A 21,066-nucleotide genomic window follows, 5' to 3' on the forward strand; every position below is an offset into this window, starting at 1 on the left:
GATTTTCCTAATATGTGTGTATAGTTTTGAATCGAAATACTATTTTTATTTCATTTTTATGGGTTAGTCATATAGAATTTTTAATGAATAACCTAGAATGACCAAATGAACACACACAAACAAATATAATAAGCATAACATAATATAATATAACATATGGTTGTAACACACTGATCAAGAACTTAGAACGGCTGCAATATAATTTAAGATACATAGCCTACCTCTTTTGCCCGGATCTTGTGTTCATCTATATTAACGTCCAGCAGAGGACGCATTCTACACAGCAATTTCCACCAACTCCAGGAGGCGACTCGGTCCAGAACACGGACATTTCGCTGGATACATCTCACAGCCATCTGTTGCACCTTTTTTTCAGAACAAGCACACAATAATTCAGACTTTTAACAGATAGATATTCGCAATAAGAATTCAGAGATCAATAAGAGCAGCAAAAAGGTATCAATAAGGGTAGCAACAATTGCTTCTCTGACATCATGGCTGATGTTCTTTCTTCATGGTCTGATGTAGACACACACCTGAGTGCTCCAGAACCAAACTGCCAAAAGATCTGCTTTTATAGAGGTATTGTAGTCACACTTGTTGATGATTAACTAATATTGTGCATTTCAGTAGTAACACCTTCCTGCTAATTACACTAATTACTGTGGCAGTGTAAGAGTAACATCCACATGAATGCCAGGATTCATGGTTTCCAGCGGAACATTTCCCAGAGCATCACACTGCCTCGGCCGGCTTGCCTTCTTCCCATTGTGCATCCAAGTGCCATCTCTTCCCCAGATAAACGACGCACACACACCCAGCCATAAAAGAAAACACAATTCATCAGATCAGGCCACCTTCTTCTATTGCTCCATTGTCCAGTTTTGATGCTCACGTGCCCACTGTAGGCACATTGGGTGGTGGACAGGGGTCAGCATGGGCACTCTGACCAGTTTGCTGCTATGCAGCAAGCTGCAATGCACTTGTGTTCTGACACCTTTCTATCACAGACAGCATTACCTTTTTCAGCATTTTGTGCCTCTTCTGTGAGATCAGACAAGACAGGCTCCCCACATGCATCAGTGAGCTTTGGGTGTCCATGACCTTTTCAGCTGGTGCACTGGTTGTCCTTCCTTGGACCACTTTTGGTAGATACTAACCATTGCATACTGGGAACACCCCACAAGATCTGCCATTTTAGAGATGCTCTGACCCAGTCATCTAGCTATCACAATTCTTCCCTTGTCAAAGTTGCTTAGATCCTTACACATACTGATAAGTTTACTGTGAACACTCTCCTCTCTCTGTGATAGCACCTTTTTTCTAGCCCCTCACTATTTGTGTATTCCTTTACCTGGTTCCTGTGTTAGCACCTTTTCTCTTTGTTTCTCTGTTGACTTAGGTGTGGATGGATGAAGCCCCTGACCACTTGCACATTCCTTTACCTCCCAGAATACTATTTGCATGCATTTGCATACCTTCCTGTTTCATGCAAATATACCCTTCCACCTAGCCAATCAATAGTTAACCCATTATCTCTGTTGTGTGCCAACCTAATATATACTCTGCTTTTCTCTGAATAAATCAGAGATCTTGCCATTTGAACTTTGTGAGTCATTTGGTAAATTCTCCCAAGCGCTTGGTGTGGGAAGTGTGTAGTGAGGCGAAAGCACCATCTTTCTTGTGTGTTTTCACTTTCTCTCTTCTTAAGAATCATAACCCGGAGATTCTCTAGTTTCAAATCAACAGTTTTCTGGGGGCTTGTCCAGGATATCTACTGAGAGGTAAGAATAATTTAATTTGTTTACTCTGCCTTGATGTAGATATCTCATGTATCCCAATTTTATTACGTGCTGCATAAATATTTTGTGGTGTTCTATGGAAGCAATTAGAAGTAACTGTTAGCTGAGTCTTTATCCGTATTTTGGCTCCAGCTACTGAGTAGTGTTCTCTCTCTGCATTATTATTTTTTTTTAACTACTTTTTATTCCATTTGATCAAGTGCAGTCGTACAGTACAATTAGTAGTTCAGAGATATAGCACCGGTATAAATGTCTTACAGGGCAGTCCATGGTTTCCAATATCCTCTCAGTGTCCACACATATTTCCCCCTCATGGGACAAAATGTTAAGTAAGGGGTTACAACCACCAATACAGTAAATAGATCAAAATAAATAAATCAAAAAAGACAAAAATAGAGGCACAGTAATAATGAATAAATAATAGTAATGCGTGAATAACAACAAGATGGCATTCAGATTTAGTTAACAAAGAAGATCTACTCCGACTCCTACAACAAATCACATGAGAAAACATGAGATGATCGGGGACCTCTCTCTCTGCATTAATGTAAATATCAATTTGGCTCCGGCTGCTGAGTAGTGTTCTCTCTCGGCATGATTATAAATATAAATAGTTATTTGGCTCCAGTCGATGAGTACTGTTCTCTCTCTGCATTATTGTAAATATTATTAGTTATTTGGCTCCGCCCACTGAGTAGTGTTCTCTCTCAGCATTATTATATTACCCTATCTTCAAAGAATTTTGAAATAGGAGGATTTGGCTCTGGCCTCTGTATACAGTTCTCTCTCAGCCTTTATTGTATTACCCTTTGTTTAAAGAATTGTGAAATAGGAGGATAACCTGAGTCAGTCACGCACTATATTGCTTTCTTTTTTCTCTATATTTTTTTCTCTGATCCTCCTGCCGTGTGAACATACTTTACCGCCACGCAACACCTTCCTGCTGTCTTTGTTGTGTGTTGTCTTTGTTGTTTGCTGTCTTTGTTGTGTCTTATTTGTTCTATATGTAAATCATTAGACATGGGTGGAAGGGGTCAGTCTAAATCAATGAAAGCCTTCAAACTGACAATTATTCAGTTACAAGTACAGCTGATTCCACTACCATCAGGCCCTCTAACTCTCGTAACTCATGCTGAGTCTCAGTTATCTCCTTTTGAAATCATAATGGCCAGACCAGCTCCAACCCCGTGGACTAAAGCTAATCCTGGTGTTTTGGGGGTTTTTTCGATTTTTTACAGGAGCCCTGGAACATGATTGTCAGTGATTACACTCAAGTGTTAACTGAACAAAGTGCATGGTAATATCTTTGCTTCTCTCCCTTTACCTGCAGAGAAACCTACTCCCCTTTTCAGTGATACAGTACTACAAAATCCCAGGAAGGTTGGAGAAGCCGCCTATGCACCTCACACAATGGTATCACTCGCACAGCCGTACTCACTGACTCTCAACCCCAGTGGATCCATGCCAGTAGACTGAAACGGTGCCCAACTAGAACAAGCTCACCCGAGACAGGAGAAAATTCACAATCAAGCAGCCCCTAGGGGGCCTCTTCTTGTCTCACCTTAACACATACACATACAGATTTTATTGTATTAACCTTGAGAACACATACAAGTATAAACAATGACTCATGCCCTATCTGGAGGTAGAATGTGAGTGGTGGGAGATGTTGTAGGCTCATGGATCACTGGGTGTTCCTCGCCGTTTATGGGGAGAGTGTGTGCGCAGGTCCCATTGGTACCTGATAAGTTTACTGTGAACACGCTCACCTCTCTGAGAACACCCCCCTCTCTGTTTCCTGGTTCCTGTGTTGAAACCAGGAAACATACACATTTTTCCATTTTCCTACAAATCAAATTTGAGAACTGACTGTTCACTTGCTGCCCAATATATCCCACCCCTTGACAGGTACCACTGTAATGAGATAATCGATCAGTGGTTTTAATGTTATGGCTGATATTCATGTTTAAGAGTGTTTCCATTTTAACTAATTCTGTCCTGCAACTTCGTTCTTGCACTGTAGAAATACGTGGCCTGGATCTCACCTTCAGACGGCGATATCTCTGCCGTGCCAAATGCCCCAAACAGGCAGCCTGCATCTGCACCAGCCAGTTGTTGACCAAGCCATCCCTTTGCACAGCCAGCAATTTCAACACACCATGTTTTAAGAATACCTAACACACACACACACACACACAAACACACACACAAAACCATAAATACACACATCCGTGACAACTATACAGGATCCTTTTATGTTAATGTAGACTCGCACCTTGCTTGCTCCCAGAACAATACTCTTCTTGTCCAGATCCAATTTGATCAATAATTCCTCCACTGCCTGCAAGAGATAATCAGGGATTCAAACATTTTTAACTAGGTAACTTTCACATCAATAAGGGCAAATCAATAACATGAACACCTGTTTTCATGTTTAACACTGAATTCTAAATGAAATGGCAATAGACGGAAAATTGTCATGTATGTATGTGTATTCCACATAGATTTTCACACCTTTCTCTCATTTGGAGTGATAAAGACAGAACCATAGCGTTTCATTACAGTAGGTGACAGCGCCTGGAAGCGGCAGCGGAAATCACTCAGAGACATATGATCGGGGTAGCCTGGGATAGAGAGACACTAGTCACAAACTAGCCTGATTATGGGCATTGAATTTAAACACAGCCTTGTCCATCAATGCCATTTCAGTATAATAGTAATAGTGATTACAATAGCAGCTGAATGTGAGTGAAAATATGTGTGAGACCTATACGATACAGTTGCAAAGCAGGTAGTAAGTGGGTTGCGTGTAGCTGGGTGCGTAATGCAGGAACATCAACGCCACCACCATCAACCTTAGCACTGAGACACTGTAGGAAAACTGGCTGTGCACGACGAATCAGGTTTATGAGAGCATCCTGTTGAGAGAGAGAGAGAGAGAGACAGATAGACAGAAAGACAGAGAGAGAGATATTAAACTACATCAGAACAGCATTGCTTCAATATCTTAAATATAAGTACAAACAAAAATTTAAATTTTCTATAAAGATATAAAATGTCTGGGTTACGCATGTAACCTTGTTCCCTGAGAAAGGAACGAGACGTTGTGTGAGCTTAATGCTGTGGGAAGCACCGTCAGCTGTATTATCTTCAGCAAGACTGCATGTCATCATTTGTATAATGCTTCATTTCCTCACTATATTTTTTTTTAAAAAAAGAAAGAAAAATATCTGTACTTTTCTGTCTCTTAAAAAAAAGAGAGAAAAGTATGAGTGAGAGAGAATTCAGGAAGTGTGTTGCGCCTTGCTCCCGTTTCATCACAGGGGGATGAGACACTTTCTGTGTGTAGTGTCTAGGGGGGCTGTACTCCAGGGCAGCCCTCGAGAGGTCTGCTGTGAATGGCTTACAATTAGGCAGCTCCTCTTGTGACTCGCTCTCTTCTCGGCGAAGGGAGTTTTCAGATTTCAGAGCCTCACGAATCTGGGGATCTCGTATGGATCCGAAAGAGGAGCCAGAGGCGAGCGCTGCTCTATCTTTTGCTCTGTCTTTCGGGTCTGGATTTTGGAGCTCACATTGTGACTCTTTCCGCTATGGAAAACCAAAATAAATAAATAAATAAATTACCTCTCTGACTCAGAGGAGCCTGAAGGGTGTGCTAAAAACTGACAGCTCTCAAGCATATATAGAGCTTCTTGAAGTGATTACTAAGGCTGGATGAGCTTTTTTCTCCTCAGTGAAAAAAATCTCCCTGACACTGCAGAAAAGTCCTTTTTTTCCAAAAGTGCATGACAAAATATCACACTCCTGGGGGAAAACCATGCGTAAGCCATATTTATAACCCCACGATGTCAGATTATTTGGTCATCATGGGGAATAAACGGCACAGTTATTTAGCTATGCCGAAGGTGGAGGAGGCACTTGTAAGCTACCTCTCTCCATCAATGGCAGGTAATTTAGGTGGGCCGGCTTTGCCATCCAAACCACGTAAGGCCAACTCAGCGTTAGTGAGCAAGGCCTATGTGGTAGTGGGTCTTGCTTGTGGGTCACTGCAGACAATGGCAGTGTTGCAGGCCTAGCAAGCCGACCTGCTGAGTGAGCTCAACATAAGATGGCATTCAGCCAGTTCCTTCCCTGTTGTGTCAAGTTCACCCAGGCCAGCGCTAGTGCGAGGGAGGCACAGAAGGCGAGTGTGGCGGCCCGCAGACAGCCAGGGGAACCAGGTGGCCACAGTTGCAGCCTGCTACTAGGCCTCATCTGAGAATGGTCATGAAGGCCAAGCAGACAAAAGAGGAGCAGTCTTGAGGGGCTGTGGAGGGACATATCAGGGGACATGAGGTAACTAGGGCAGTTAGCCCCCAGTACTACTGTAGGGCCTCCCCTAGCCGAGTCTGTCCCAAGTTTTCAGTGTTCTCTGGTCAGCTAGCTGTCACAGGGCAACAAAAATCTGATGCTTTCCCTCCAATAGAATGTGGAAAAGTTAACATCACTAATAGACCATCTGGAGCATGGAAACTACTGCCAAATGTGTCTCCATGGGTTCTGTCTACCGTAGAAAAGGGTTACCTGGTCCAGTTCAGAGAACGACCACCCCTGGTTCAGAGGTGTGCTCACCACAGTAGCCAGCACAGAACAGAGCCCGATGTTAGCACAGGAAGTAAGATCCCTCTTGGACAAAGGGGCCATAGAACATGTACCCCGTTCCCTGAGGGACATTATTCCTACATACTCTGAGAATTTGGAGGTATCCCCGGTTTTTAGCCTTGGGTCACACTCTAGGGGTGTCCCCTTATCGCAAGAGGGTAATGACAGACACCTCCCTCATGGGCTGGGATGCGGTCTTATACGGCTGTCCAGCTCACGGTCTCTGGAGCGGCCCTCATCTGGAGTGGCATATAAATCGCCTAGAAATGTGGGCCATATTTCTAGCACTGAAATTCTTTCTTCCTCAATTGAGAGGCCACCATGTGTTAGTTGTGACAGCCAACACAGCAGTGGTCTAATATATCGACCACCAGGGAGGATTATGTTCGCGCCCCCTGTTCAGGTTGGCCCAACTAATTCTTCTCTGGGTGGAGGGAAAGTTTTTGTCAGTGAGTGCAGTGTACATCCTGGGCAACTGGAATGTAGTGGCAGACATCCTGTTGAGGCAGTGGCTGAGGCCCAGGGATTGGTGGCTCCATACACAAGTGGTGGAGTCCATATGCCGTAGGTTTGGCCAAGCAGAACTGGATGTGTTCACCTCCTAGGAGACAACACACTGCCCGTTGTGGTTTGCCCTTACTCCTCCAGCACCATTAGGGCTGGACGCCATGGTGCACATGTGGCACATATATGTGCACATATAAAGCACATATATGCTTTTCCCCCGAATCTGTTGCTAGTAGCATATTATTGGCCAGCTCAGGTTCTCAGAGATAATATCCCTACTAGGCAGCACTCCTTGGAAGATTCCCATACACAGGGATCTACTGTCTCAAGCCGGAGGGCTGATTTATCACCCTCGGCCAGAACTGTGGAAACTGTGGGTCTGGCCCCTGAGGGGCACCAGCTCATAGATTCTGGTCTCACAACTGAGGTTGTAGAGACCACATTGAATGCTAGAGCATCATCCACGAGGAAATTGTATGCAATCAAGTGGCAACGTTTTGTCTTGTAGTGTGAGGAATAGTCCCAGTGAACTGTGCAATAGCTAAGGTCCCGGAGTTCTTACAGGGATGTTTCTCAGTGGGGTTTACTCCTCCTACAACCAGGGTCTACATGGCTGCCATTTTGGCCAGCCACATCCCTATTGATGGAACCTCTGTGGGGCAACATCCTCTAACTTCGTGGTATATGCGTGGTGTCAGGGGGCTGAGGCCAGTCTGCAGACCATGCATACCTTCCTGGGACCTTTCTGTGGTCCTGGAAGGTCTGTCAGGTGCCCCATTTGAGCCCCTAGAGTCAGCCTCTGAGAAGCTTCTGACTCTAAAGGTAACTCTTCTGCTGGCCCTGACATCTCTCAAGCGAGTAGCCGATCTACAAGCTCTCTCTGTTGCCCCTTCCTGCCTTGACTTTACCCCTGGATTAGCCAAGGCCTTCTTGTATTCTAGGCTGGATTAGATTCCTAAAGTGCCTACATCTGCTGCCTAGCCATTAGTGTTGAAGGATTTCTGCCCTCCTCCATACCTCACACTGGTCCACCTCTCCAGCCAGTGGCGTAAGTTGGAGAAGCTGCTGGTCTGCTTTGGTGGCGACAGTAGTGGTGATGCTGTGTCGAAGCAGTGCATCTCTAATTGGATAGTGGAAGCAATCTATATTGCTTATGAGGTGCGGTGTCTTGGTACATCTCAGGACCCCACAGATGCTCAATAGGGTTTAGCTCTGGAGACATGTTTGGCTAGTCCATCACCTTCACCCTCAGTTGCTTTAGCAAGGCAGTGGTCGTCTTGGAGGTGTGTATGGAGTCGTTATCATGCTGGAATACTGCCATGTGGCCCAGTCTCCAAAGGGAGGGGGATCATGCTCTGCTTCAGTATGTCACAGTACATGTTGGCATTCATGGTTCCCTCAATGAACTGTAGCTCCCCAGTGCCGGCAACACTCATGCAGCCCCAGACCATGACACTCCCACCACCATGCTTGACTGTAGGCAAGACACACTTGTCTTTGTATTCCTCATCTGGTTGCCGTCACACACGCTTGACACCATCTGAACCAAATAAGTTTATCTTGGTCTCATCAGACCACAGGACATGGTTCCAGTAATCCATGTCCTTAGTCTGCTTGTCTTCAGAAAACTGTTTCAGGCTTTCTTGTGCATCATCTATAGAGGAGGCTTCCTTCTGGGACGACAGCCATGCAGACCAATTTGATGCAGTGTGCGGTGTATGGCCTGAGCAAAGTGTGATTTCTTGTGTTGACACATGAAAAGATATAATGAAATATTTACATATATATATATATATACATATACATATACATATGTATATATACACATATATATATATATATATATATATACACACACACACACCCAAACAGTACTGTGCAAAAGTTTAAGGTACCCTTTTTTTTGTACAAACTAGCGAGGAGCAAAAGAGAATTGTTTGTGGAAATGACTTTAGTGAGCCTTACCACTTGCAGTTTAATAGAGATGCAGTGTGAGTGTCTCCTGATGGCAGCCATTCCTCCAGTGAAGGTCTTGCGCACGTTCCCACTTCTCTCCAGAAAGCGCTGTGAGCCTCCTTCAACACCACCCAAACACCGACACAAAGGAGGAACCGAGGCCCGTTGAGCAAACAGAGCTTTTACTACATGACTGAGAGACAGGGAGAGATTGCGAGAAAGAGCAATTTGTAATCATAATAGTGGTACCTTTACAACCATAAAATACAATATTACAGTTTTGTAGTACACCATGCATTGTGCTTTTTTTCCTTTCGCCTGTTGTGTTTGTTCTTTAAAATTAAGTATTTATATATACAAAACCCCCGACTTTTCAGCCACCACTGAAATGGTCTCATGTGCAATAGGCCCAACAGTATAATGTTGGCTGCTGCTGCCATAAGGCCCAACAGTCTCTCGTAGAGACTGGAGGGGATGCCCAGACCCAGCTTTATCTTGCTCAATGTTGATAGGATTGACCCTAAATGTGTTGGAGATAGAAATGCCCTCATCGTAGTAGAATCCCATATAACCCCTAGAAAAGTTGTCCTCTGCACTGGAGAAAGCAAACTTTTCTTGAGGTTCAACCTGAGCCCCAAGCTCCTCATGTGGGCGAACACAACATTTCCATGTTGAAGCGCCAGTTCCCTGAATTGTGCTAGAATTAACCAGTTGTCCAGGTAGTTTAGTACACGGATGCCCTGGAGTCGCAAGGGACCCAGAACAGCATCCATGCACTTTGTGAAGGTGCGAGGGGATAATGCTAGCCCGAAGGGAAGAACCCAATATTGGTATGCATTGTCTCCAAACGCAAACCTCTGGAACTTCCTTTGACTGGGCGATATTCCTATGTGGAAATATGCATCTTTCAGATCGATTGTCACAAACCAGTTCTCGAACTGAATCTGTGGCACGATAAATTTGAGCATCAGCATCTTGAACCTGTATGTCCAAAGAGTATGGTTCAGATGCTCAGATCTAAAATTGGCTGCATTGGTCCCATCTTTTTTGCGGACCAGGAATTAACGACTTTAAAAACCTACCTCCCTTAGGGAATGGGGTACATATTCTATGGCCCCTTTGTGCAATAGGGATCTTATTTCCTGCTCTAACCTTGGGCTCTGGTCTGTGCTGCCTACTGTGGTGAGCACACCTCTGAACCAAAGGGGTTGAACTCTGAACTGGACCCGGTAACCCTTTTCTATGGTAGACAGAACCCATGGAGACACATTTGGCAGTAGTCTCCACAATGCCTGTTGGTCTTTTAGTGATGTTAACTTTTCCACATTCTATTGGAGGGAAAGCATCAGATTTTCATTGCCCTGTGACAGCTCGCTGACCAGAGAAGACTGAAAACTTGGGACAGTCTTGGCTAGGGGAGGTTACAGTCACACTGCGGGTGATCTCCCCTAACAACCTCATGTCCCCTTGACCTTTATGATCATTCTTAGATCAGGCCTATTAGCAGGCTGTGGCTGTGCCCGCCCAGTCCCCCTGGCTCTCCGTGGAGGGAGGCGGGCCACCACACTTGCCTTCTGTGCATTCCTCGCACTGGCGTGGCCTGGGCTCCACTCATGGATGCCCGGACGAACTCGACACGACAGGGAAGGAACTGGCTGAATGCTGCCATTTGTTGCTTTGCCTCGCGAAACCTGTCGGTGATGGTATTAACCGCGCCACAGGGGCGTCCAGCAAGGAGACCTTATCTTTGTCCCCCATCCCTGAGAGGTTGAGCCATAGGTGCCTCTCCAGCTACCCATTGAATGGCTGATATGACAGGCCGTTTGCTTGGTCACCTGTAGAGACAAATCTGTGGCGCAGTGCAGCTCTGCCACTGCCTCGGGTGCCTCCTTTGGCATAGCTAAATAGCCGTGCTGCTCACTCCCCATGACGCCTGAGTAATCAGATGTCGTGGGGTTTTAAACACGGCTAGTGTATGGTTTTCTCCAGAAGCGTGATATTTCATCATATACTTCTGGAAAAAGGGGAGTTTTCTGCGGTGTGAGGGAGATTTATTTTCACTTTAGAGGAAGCACTCATCCAGCCTGCTACGAGCCACTTCCTCATCCCCGGGCCAGTCTATATTCAGCTTTCAACTGCCCTAGTAATTGAATCTCTTTATATGCTTGAGAGCTGCTCTCAGTTTTTGGTGCAATGGCACCCCCTACTGGCTCCTCAGAGTCAGCGAGGGTGTTTTGGCTTTCCATAGTGGAAGGAGGAGTCGCGATGCGAGCTCTAAAGTCAGGCGGAGAGCCAGACCTGGAAGACATAGCAAGAGATAGAGCCATGCTCGTCTCCGGCCCCTCTTCCAAATCCATACGAGATCCCCAGGACCTGAGCCAGCTGGCTGCCTTGGCAGAGGCTGGCCCAGATCCACGAAGCTCTGAAGCCCATCTCCCTTCAGCCAAGAAGAGAGCGAGTTGTGAGCGAAGCTGCCTAATTGTAAAGCGTTCACAATGCTCGCAGTCAGACCCCTCGAGGGCTGCTGTGGCATGGTCCATCCCTAAACACTTCACCCAGAAAGTGTGTCCGTCTCCCCTTGTGATGAAATGGGAGCAAGGGGTAACACACTTTCTGAATCCTCTCTCGCTCATTCTTTTTTTTTAAAGGGATAGAAAAGTCCAGAGATTTTGAGAAAATATAGAGAGGAAATGAAGTGTCTTTTTGTTTCGTTACACAAATAACGGACATGCAGTCTCGTTGAAGAAAATAAGGCTGACGGCGCGGTTCACATTTGCCATATATATAATTACGCGATGTGCTTAATTGCCATGTCACCTGATCACAGCAGGCCTATAAATAGGCATGATGTTACACAAGCTTCAGATGCCAGTCACACGTTAGGGCGCTCCTATAGCATTATGCTAAACGCGATGTGGAGTTCCCTTTGAAAGGGAACAGTCTCTAGAATTTACACAGAATGGTGCAAAAAACACAAAACATCCAGTAACTGTCAGTTCAACAGGAAGAAACTGGTGCCTTGATGATGTGAGAGATCAGAGGAGAATAGCCACATTGATCCAAGCTGTGGCCATTTAATGTGGTAATTCAAATTATTACTCTAACCAGAGTGAGCAGAAAATCTCAAAATGCACAGCATGTCAAACACTGAGGCTACAACAACAGAAGAGCACATTGTGCTCCACTCCTGTCAACCAAGAACAGAAATCTGAGGCTACAGTGGGCACAGGCTACAGGATCACTGTAACTGGGCAGTGAAGATTGGAAAATTATTGTCCAGTCTGATGATTCTAAGTTTCTTTTGCAACATGCAGATGGTAGGGTCAGCATTTGCTATCAACAGCTTGAATCCATGGACCCAACCTGCCTTCAAAAGTTCAGGCTGGTGGTGGTGGTGTAATGGTGTGGGGAATGTTTTCTTGGCATGCATTAAGCCCCTTAATCGAGCCACCAATCAAGCACCATTGGAATAGCTCACCATATCTGAGTATTGTTGCCAACCATGTGCATCCCTTTATGAACACATTCTACCCGTCTTACCTACATGGCTAGGTCCAGCATGATAATATGGGTGGACCTTCCAGCAGGATAATGATCCAAAGCATACAGCAAAGGAAACTCAGTTGGTTTCAGAGGAAAAAAAGCATGTGGGCGCACATGCACAAGCAAGGTGCGCAAGTGCCCGCTCTTCGAATGTTGACAACCGTGACATTGTTTACTATGGATACGTGCATTTGTTATGTTTCTGTTATGTCTTCTCCCTGTTCTCTCATTGGCTGTTGTTTGAGCGTGTGTCTAGATTGGTGTCAGCCGTCAGCACTTAACGCGCTGAATACGTTTGCTTATATACCGCACGCCTCCCAGCATACGGCGTGGAGTATTAGTTTAGATTCGATACGATAGATAATCATAGTCATAGTCTTAGTTATAGTCTATGTTAGGTTCCTTGTTAGAGTTATTTAGGTTAAACTTTAGATTTAGTCCACGCTGGTTTTTCCGCTCCCAGTTCTATGTTTCTTGTTTTGTATCTTGACCCTGTTTTCTGTGACCGCGACCTAGATTCCTGCTTTGCCCCGTTTAGGCCTGTTTGCCGATCGCCTGACCTTTGCATGTTTTTGGATTACATTTTTGGATCACGATTTGGATTTACCTGCCTGTGTCTCTCTTAAATAAAAAATGTTAAACTGCATTTGCATCCATCCTAATCTCCCTTACATCTCGGGACGTGACAATTACAAATAAAGGCTTCTCCATTAAATATTAAATAAATTTCACTTAGCGTTTTCAGTACTTTTTTCTTGTGTCATTCCACTTTATTACACACAATTTTATTTATAGACTTTAATGTTGTGAATTCTTTATATTTCCTGATTTCTTGAGTTAATACCAAAGTCTGGTGAAAATTTCATGTGAAAATTGTAAATATATTTAGTGAAAACTATGCTGGCGCATCCAAAACTGATTTCCCCCACAGTATATGAATATATGAGAGAGAGTGAGAGAGAGAGAGAGAGAAAGAGAGAATGCACCTGACAGTGAACTGTCCACATCCATCATAGTTATAAAACAATGTTACAATGTTAAGTGTCATGAGAAGAGTTACATAGAGGAGTTCTGCAGAATGGAGCTAGCATTGAGGGCAGAGGGGTTATTTTGGACCAGTCCAAACCAGCCAGATAGGTCATAGCGAATCGGATCAGAGCCCATTAGATGAGCAATCTCGCACTGTAGAGGCTGTTCACACAGACGCACTAAAGAACAATAAAAATAGTACAGTGTTAGTCTCAGTGGATTTGTAAAGAAATTCTAGCTTTTGGTCAATGAAGTAAAATTATCCTGTGATTTGAGTACCTGTATCACTGAAGTAATGACATATCCTCTCCAGAACAGTGTTCTCAGAAGAATTGGGAGTGACTAGCTCCTCATCTAGAACCCAAAGAAGGCCACGAGGGTCACCCTCTGGCCCTCGAACCTGAGCACACACACACATGCACATCTTGATCTTGGAATGGCAGTTTTCTTAGGGGGGATAACATAATTTTTCAAAACTGATATGATGATGTAACTAAAGAAGTCAATGACAGAGTGGAAGGGTTACCTGCAGTCCTGGTTGGTCTATAGCACACACCACATTTTGAGGACTGTCCTCAGGGGCTTCAAAATCTACAGGCACTCTCTCCTACAGCCAGAACACAGCAGAAGCCTCTCCAATTAGCCATAATGTCCATAATTTGAAACACAGACATACACACAAAAAAAAAAACTCCAGGAAGCTTGTCCTGTACCTGTGTACATCTGTCAAGAACATTTGTGAAGGTGTGTGTGAAATGGTGCTCCAGAAGCCTTTCCTGTAGGTAGTTATGGCAAAACTCAGAAAAGCCAGCAGCCCTGTCTTTACCACTGTGTCTGGGGTTACGTAGACCTGGCGTGTCTACCACAATCACAGAGCCTAGTGTTAGCTGCTGGGAGCACAGAGCTCTGGAAAGAAAAAGAAAACAAGACAACATTCAAACAACACATCTCAGCAAAACAAGAAAGCGCTTATCACATGCCCATTCAGATCACACTCTGAATAAACTGAGTCTTGGCTATGGAAATTATCAAAAACTAATTTTTAGAAAACTTTTTTTGCTTGGCTTATTATTGCACTTGTAAGAGGCATGTGTATAGAGTGCCCTCCACTAATATTGGCACCCTTTTTAAATATAAGCAAAGAAAGCTGTGAAAAATGGTCTTAATTGCTTAACCGTTTGATCTTTTGTTTAAAAAAATCACAAAAATACTCTGCTCTCATGGGATATCAAACAATATCAGATCTCAGATCCCTCGCCATGTATTCTCCAACCTCATCAGGCATTATAGGAGAAGACTCAGAGCTGTTATCTTGGCAAAGAGGTAGCACAAGTATTGACTAAAAGGGTCCCAGTAACTGTGGCACACATATATTTAACAAAGTTTTTTTTGTTGTTGTTGATAAACCTGTGTTTTGTTTGCTATGAATGAGTATTTTTGTGGATTTTTTTAACAAATTATCAAAAGGTTACACAATAAAGACAATTTTTCACAGCCTTTTTTGCTCATATTTACCAAGGGTGCCAATATTAGTGGAGTGCACTGTGTGCATGTATTCATGTTTGTGTACCTGTTAATCAGAGAAACAATAGCTGTAAACAGTTCCTCATAAAGACCAGACGCCATGCCCTCCACACACTGAACTGCAGACAGTTTAGGACCTAAAGATAAGATAAGATTCAAAGTCAAAATTTACATGGCTACACTGATTTCAGAAAGCTTGTCTGTTGTACAATTAATATACCTGGTGAAAAATGCAAAGCAGACTTCATTAGCACATTAGTTGTGAATCTTGAAGAAGAATGAATAAATGAAAACTAAAACTAAATTGTAATCAAATTTTCAATTGAAAATATGACAAGCAACTCCAACCTTCCCCTTGTTCCTCTGCTATGTGGCGCTCTCTAGTGGCTCCAGTGGCCCTCTGCAGTAGTTGCCTTAAGTGATGTTTGAATACTGCAGTGTGAAGATCTTCTCCCTCACAGCCAAAAACAGCACTGGCAACCTGAGCGCACTCAAAACTCATGAACTGCTTTCGTCCAACTGCAGAGGGGAGATAAAAACATGTTTTTCCTGAAAATTATTCAAGAAAATTTAACTTTTGACATTGAATGTTTTTACATGCACAATAATAACATTATGTAGCAATTTTTATTAAATTTTTTTGGTTCCTGGTTAGTAAGTGTTTTTCTTAATTGCTATAGAAATGGCTATTAATCCCCTCAAACTTTGCTTTTGTGACCAGGGCATTGGTATTTTGAAATTTACCTATTTTCATTGAGAAAACAGCTAATTTACTGCATTCGTTCACATACAGTCAGAATAAACAGGTACATTTTCAAATATGTTGCTTTTTTCTGACCTCAAATAGGATTGCAACAGCGTCAAGACATTGCTGGACACCTTGAAGTATGATGAGAATGGCTGGGCGGTCGTCGGAAACTTCAAAACGGTGGCATTCCTGATGGGTCTCCAAGTAGGTTTTACCAAGTTTCCCTGCTTTCTTTGTCATTGGTGGACCCCTGGAAGGTGCTGATGCCACCACTGCACATCAAATTGGGCCTTATGAAACAATTTGTCACATCTCTAAATAAGGAGTCAGCAGCCTTCAAGTATCTTCAAGACTTCTTACCTAAGGCATCTGAGGCAAAAATCAAAGTCGGTGTTTTCATCAGACCACATATAAAAAAAGATTCTGGAATGCAAGGAATTACCCAAGAAGCTCACTCGGAAGGAGAAGGCGGCATGGAATCACTTTGTCGCAGTGGTTTGAGGCTTCCAATCCCAAAGCCGAAAACTATGTGGAGCTGGTTGAGAAACTGGTCAAGAACTACAGCATAATGGGATGCAGGATGTCTCTCAAAATCCATATCCTTGATGCTCATCTGGCTAAATTCAAGGAGAACATGGGAATGTACTCAGAGCAAGGCGAGCATTTCCACCAGAATATACTGGACTTTGAATTCAGCTACCAAGGACAATATACAGTAACAAGAACATGATTGGAGACTACATTTGGGGGCTTTTCTAAATGAAAATAGGTGAATTTCAAAATGCCAATGTCCTGCTCACAAAAGCAAAGTTTGAGGGAATAAATAGCCATGGTCTATACTTTTGAGGCATAAGCAATTAGAAAATAACACTTACTACCGAGAAACAAAATTTGTGTTATATAGTGTAATCTAATCTGATTCAACAGTTACAGGATTATTTGGGTACTAATGTAAATATCACATTACAATATCCTGAACTGAATTAAATCCCTTATCAAAGGACTTGAACCTGGATTTAAGATCAATAATCAGGTCACTTAGTTAGTTAACATATCTATACCATTAATTAGATGTCCATGTGCACAAAAAGAACCAGAGAGAATAAAAGCTTGTCTCAGTCTTTTGAGTGAATTATAACATAAATCTGTTTTTAAACGAATAATTAGCAACTAATAACAGTGCTTCTAACCAACCAACAAAAATACAGATCAGCATGAATAAAAAAATAGATTGTGTTTGTTAAAAAAATTAAACAACGTTGATTACTCAGCTGTAAATATCTAAAGCTAACAGCTTTGGTACTTTTAGCCATGGTACTAAAAAAAATGCAATTATTAACCGATTTATATACAGCCACAGTTTTCCCATTGCAGATTACTTTATTAAAAAGATGCCTGTAAACAAATTGGCCAAAATATGTTTTCAAAAATTATTATTTTGTTCATATAAGAGTTTTTCTCTCAAGGATTTAACAGATTGTACAGACTAGACACATGTAACCCTGTGATCCAAGTATCTCCCTCCACCCTACCTTACAAACACTTTAAAGCAATAATGATGCACATTATTTTGTTCATTTACTGCACTGATGTACTGTTTACAGCACACAGTCACTTTGATTGTACTGATTCATTACAGTACTGTGCTGTAACTTTAAACATTATTCATCTCAGTTTTCTTTTACAAGCACTACATTTTTTTTTTACCCTAACAATTATTAAATTAACTCTAGTTGCAGCTTTGGACATTGTGTTTTATTTTCATGTTAAATGTTCCTTTTTGTGATTGAGGTATTTATGCTCTGCTGACGATCTTAGTATGCACCCTGACTGTCTCTCATACCCCCTTCCTGCATGCTTCCTATTCATATCCTGTCAGCACTGTGTATCTTGCACCTTGGGTCCAGGAGAAACATTATTTCACCTAACTGTTTTCTGTACACTGTACATGCCTGTGATGACAATAAAGATCTACTTGACTTAACTTGCAGGTGCTGCTTACTCACCTTTGCATGCCCCAGCCATGCCTAGGTGGTATATTCCAGCCAGAACATGCCAAATGGCCCGCTGTTCATCAGGTGAGAACCCAAGAGTGTTCATGGCTGCTAATAGTCTTCCAAATTCTACTGTAGCCCTCTGCTTCTCATCCACCTGTTGGAGAATTTAATGGAGGCTCTTAGGAGTGTAACTGAATACAAATTCATTATTATGATTATGTGCCTAAATTAGTATGATTACACATAATGTGCCTAAATGAATACGAATACAGATACGAAAAATAGGTGGACTATTTGTTTATTTATTATTATAATTATTTAAGAAATTTTGCCAGATTCGGGGACTGGGATTCTACAAGATGAAACAAAAAATTGCATGACTTGCATGACTGTGAGGTTTTTAATGTAATGTTGATCTTTAAAGAACAGCTCACTGAAGCTCAGGGGGGGCTTTGCCAGCTTTCAGCAACATTCCCACCCCAACTACAACTCTAAATCTGCAGAAAAAGACTTGAAATTAGCCCAAAATATTTGGGAATATGAAATGGTAAACTGTATATTCTTTTTCTCAGTATTTTCAGGGGAAACAAGTTAACACTGATAACAATGGTAATATTGTGGTAATATTGGCCCCCATGGTAAATATGAGCAAAGAAGGCTGTGAAAAATTGTTTTTATTGATTAACATTTTGATCTTTTGTTGGGAAAAAAAAGACTCTACTCTCATGGATAGCAAAAAATTGCAAACAACACACAAGTTTATCCAAAAAAATAAATCTTTGTTAAATATTGGTATGCAACAGTTATTGGCACCCCTATGAATTCATATGAGAAAAATATATTTGACATATATTCCCATGATATTTAAAAACATTTTTAGTACACCTGGTGGACTAAAAATAGGAAATTGTTCAACCATGACTTCCTGTTTCATAGGGGTATAAATATGATGTAATACATAAGCCAAATCTGCATAGTCATTCATAACAATGGATAAGACCAAGGATTATAGCTGTGATGTGCGGCAAAAGGTTGTTGAGCTTCACAAAATTGGAAGTGGCTATAAGAAAATAGCACAAGCACTGAAAATGTCAATTTCCCCCATCAGGGCAAAAATTAAGATGTTCCAGTCAACTGGAAATGTTATGAATCAACCAGGAAGAGAATGTGTGTCTATATTGTCTCAACACAGAGAGAAGAGGATGGTTCTCCAAAGATCACAGCTGGAGAATTGCAGAAGTTATTTGTCTTGGGTACAGAAAGTCTCCAAAACTACAATCCTACAACACCACAAGATGTTTGGAAGGGTTTCATGAAAAAAGCCTCTACTGTCATCCAAAAACAAACTCAAGCATCTTCAGTTTGCCAGACACTACTGGAACGTCAAATGGGATCAGGTTCTATGGTCAGATGAAACCAGATGAAACTTTTTGGCAATAAACACCAGAGGTGGTTTTTGTGCACACAGAGAGGTAGCCATATGGAAAAGTGCCCTCATGCCCATAGTTAAAAATGGTGGTGGATCTTTAATGTTTTGGGGTTGTATTTCTGCCAGAGGACCTGGATATTTTGTTAGGATACATGGCATCATGGACTCAACAGGTATTAAATGAAACCTGACTGTCTCTGCCAGAAAGCTTTAAAAGGGCCGTGGTTGGATCTTCCAGCAGGACAATGATCCAAAACATGCATCAAAATCAACACAAAAATGGTTTACTGAACATAAAATCAAGGTCCTGCCATGGCCATCCCAGTCCCTGACTTGAAACTCATAGAAAACCTGTGGGGTGAACTGAAGAGGAGAGTGCACCAGCATTTGAAGGATCTGGAGAGATTCTTTATGGAGGAATGGTCTCAGATCCCTTGCCATGTATTCTCCAACCACATCAGCCATTATAGGAGAAAACTCAGAGCTGTTATCTTGGCAAAGGGAGGTAGCACAAAGTATTAACTAAAGGGTGCCATAATAATTTTTTTTTCATAAACCTGTGTTTTGTCTGCAATTGTTTGATATCCATGAGAGCAGAGTATTTTTGTGAATTTTTTTTTAACAAAAGGTCAACAGGTTAAACAATAAAGACAATGTTTTGCAGCCTTCTTTGCTCATATTTACCAAGGGAGCCAATGTTAGTGGAGAGCACTGTATCTATTTATATCAGAATATGAAAACAGATACAAATATTTTGAGCACTAAACAAATACAGATACAGATGCAGATAATGGGTTTGCATGACACCCTTAGAGGCTACATAATGGTGATCTCAGTACCAGTTATAAAAAATGAAAATGATTTTACCCAAGATTTCTTATTTGGAAAAAAAAGGAGAGCTGTGAAAATATTTTTTCCATGAGCAAAATTCTTCCCTTTGCTGCTCTCACCTTGATTAATTTCTTACCTTGGTGGGGCAACTTATGCCAAATATATTGCTCTCTGGTAACTGGTGAAGCTGTAGCTCTGACCTAGAATGTAAAAACAGCATAAGATTCCTACACAAAAACAAACAAACAAAAAAACATCAATAGAATCTCTGCCCTTTAAGCTCTCTGGGGTTTTGTTTCAGATAGAAGCCAGGAATACAGGCTGACTGCCAGGTCTGTGATTGAGCCTAGAGCTCGAGTACCACTAAAAGGATATGTAACCTCCAAACCATACAATACAATAAGGGTAAAGAGCTGCTAACTTTCTATGAACTCTCACAAATTTGTTTTTGGTGTTTGTTTGTTTGTTTGTTCATTTATCTACAGTAACTGCTTTATCCTGGTTAGGGTTGTGGTGGAGTCAATCCCAGTAACCCTGGGCACAAGGCAGGAAAATTATTATATTATTACATTTAGGGACAATTTATTATAACCAATCCATCTACCTGGATGGTTTTTTAAACAGTGGAAGGAAACCAGAATATCTGGAGGAAACCCATGCAAACGTGGGGAGAATATACAAAATTCTACACAAACAGTAGCCCAATATCAGGATCAAACCCTGGACCTTTGAGGTGGTAATTCTACCCACTGCTCCACTGTGCCACCCTTTCTGTGAATTCTAATAAATATATATAAAAATAAAAGTACATGTCATTCTAATATGATAGGGGTTTCTTTCAATTAACTGCTTAGATTATCTCTTATTTATAAGCAGGTCATATTCTATAGTTTCTACACTAGGCTTGTTTTAGAGAGCTCAAAAATCACTCTGAAGCAGTGGTTGTAATCTATGTCCAAAATGGTATCTGATGTTTTTAATAAATTTGTCACAGATTTCCAGATAAATCAGTACTATAAAGTAGAAAAGGAAAAACTCAGTATGTAGGACAGTATTCAA

The 21,066-nt window shown here is 42.1% G+C and overlaps 1 protein-coding gene across 3 annotated transcripts in view; it reads right to left on the reverse strand.

The window, feature by feature from the left end:
* The window catches only part of LOC128620580 (unconventional myosin-XVIIIb), a 117,887-nt gene that overhangs the window by 60,809 nt on the left and 36,012 nt on the right, over positions 1 to 21,066 (reverse strand). For all 3 annotated transcript variants that reach the window (XM_053645742.1, XM_053645741.1, XM_053645744.1), the window contains exons 11-24: positions 20,144 to 20,207; positions 17,757 to 17,901; positions 15,351 to 15,521; positions 15,049 to 15,139; positions 14,192 to 14,384; positions 14,005 to 14,085; positions 13,758 to 13,878; positions 13,510 to 13,657; positions 8,916 to 9,099; positions 4,570 to 4,720; positions 4,317 to 4,426; positions 4,078 to 4,143; positions 3,848 to 3,976; positions 222 to 365 (exon numbers count right to left, since the gene is read on the reverse strand). In XM_053645742.1, the coding sequence (XP_053501717.1) occupies positions 222 to 365; positions 3,848 to 3,976; positions 4,078 to 4,143; positions 4,317 to 4,426; positions 4,570 to 4,720; positions 8,916 to 9,099; positions 13,510 to 13,657; positions 13,758 to 13,878; positions 14,005 to 14,085; positions 14,192 to 14,384; positions 15,049 to 15,139; positions 15,351 to 15,521; positions 17,757 to 17,901; positions 20,144 to 20,207 (1,798 nt within the window). The remainder of the gene's footprint in view (positions 1 to 221; positions 366 to 3,847; positions 3,977 to 4,077; positions 4,144 to 4,316; positions 4,427 to 4,569; positions 4,721 to 8,915; positions 9,100 to 13,509; positions 13,658 to 13,757; positions 13,879 to 14,004; positions 14,086 to 14,191; positions 14,385 to 15,048; positions 15,140 to 15,350; positions 15,522 to 17,756; positions 17,902 to 20,143; positions 20,208 to 21,066) is intronic.

This window comes from Ictalurus furcatus, chromosome 16 (assembly GCF_023375685.1).
Source record: "Ictalurus furcatus strain D&B chromosome 16, Billie_1.0, whole genome shotgun sequence".
In the NCBI taxonomy this organism is placed as follows: Eukaryota; Metazoa; Chordata; class Actinopteri; order Siluriformes; family Ictaluridae; genus Ictalurus; species Ictalurus furcatus.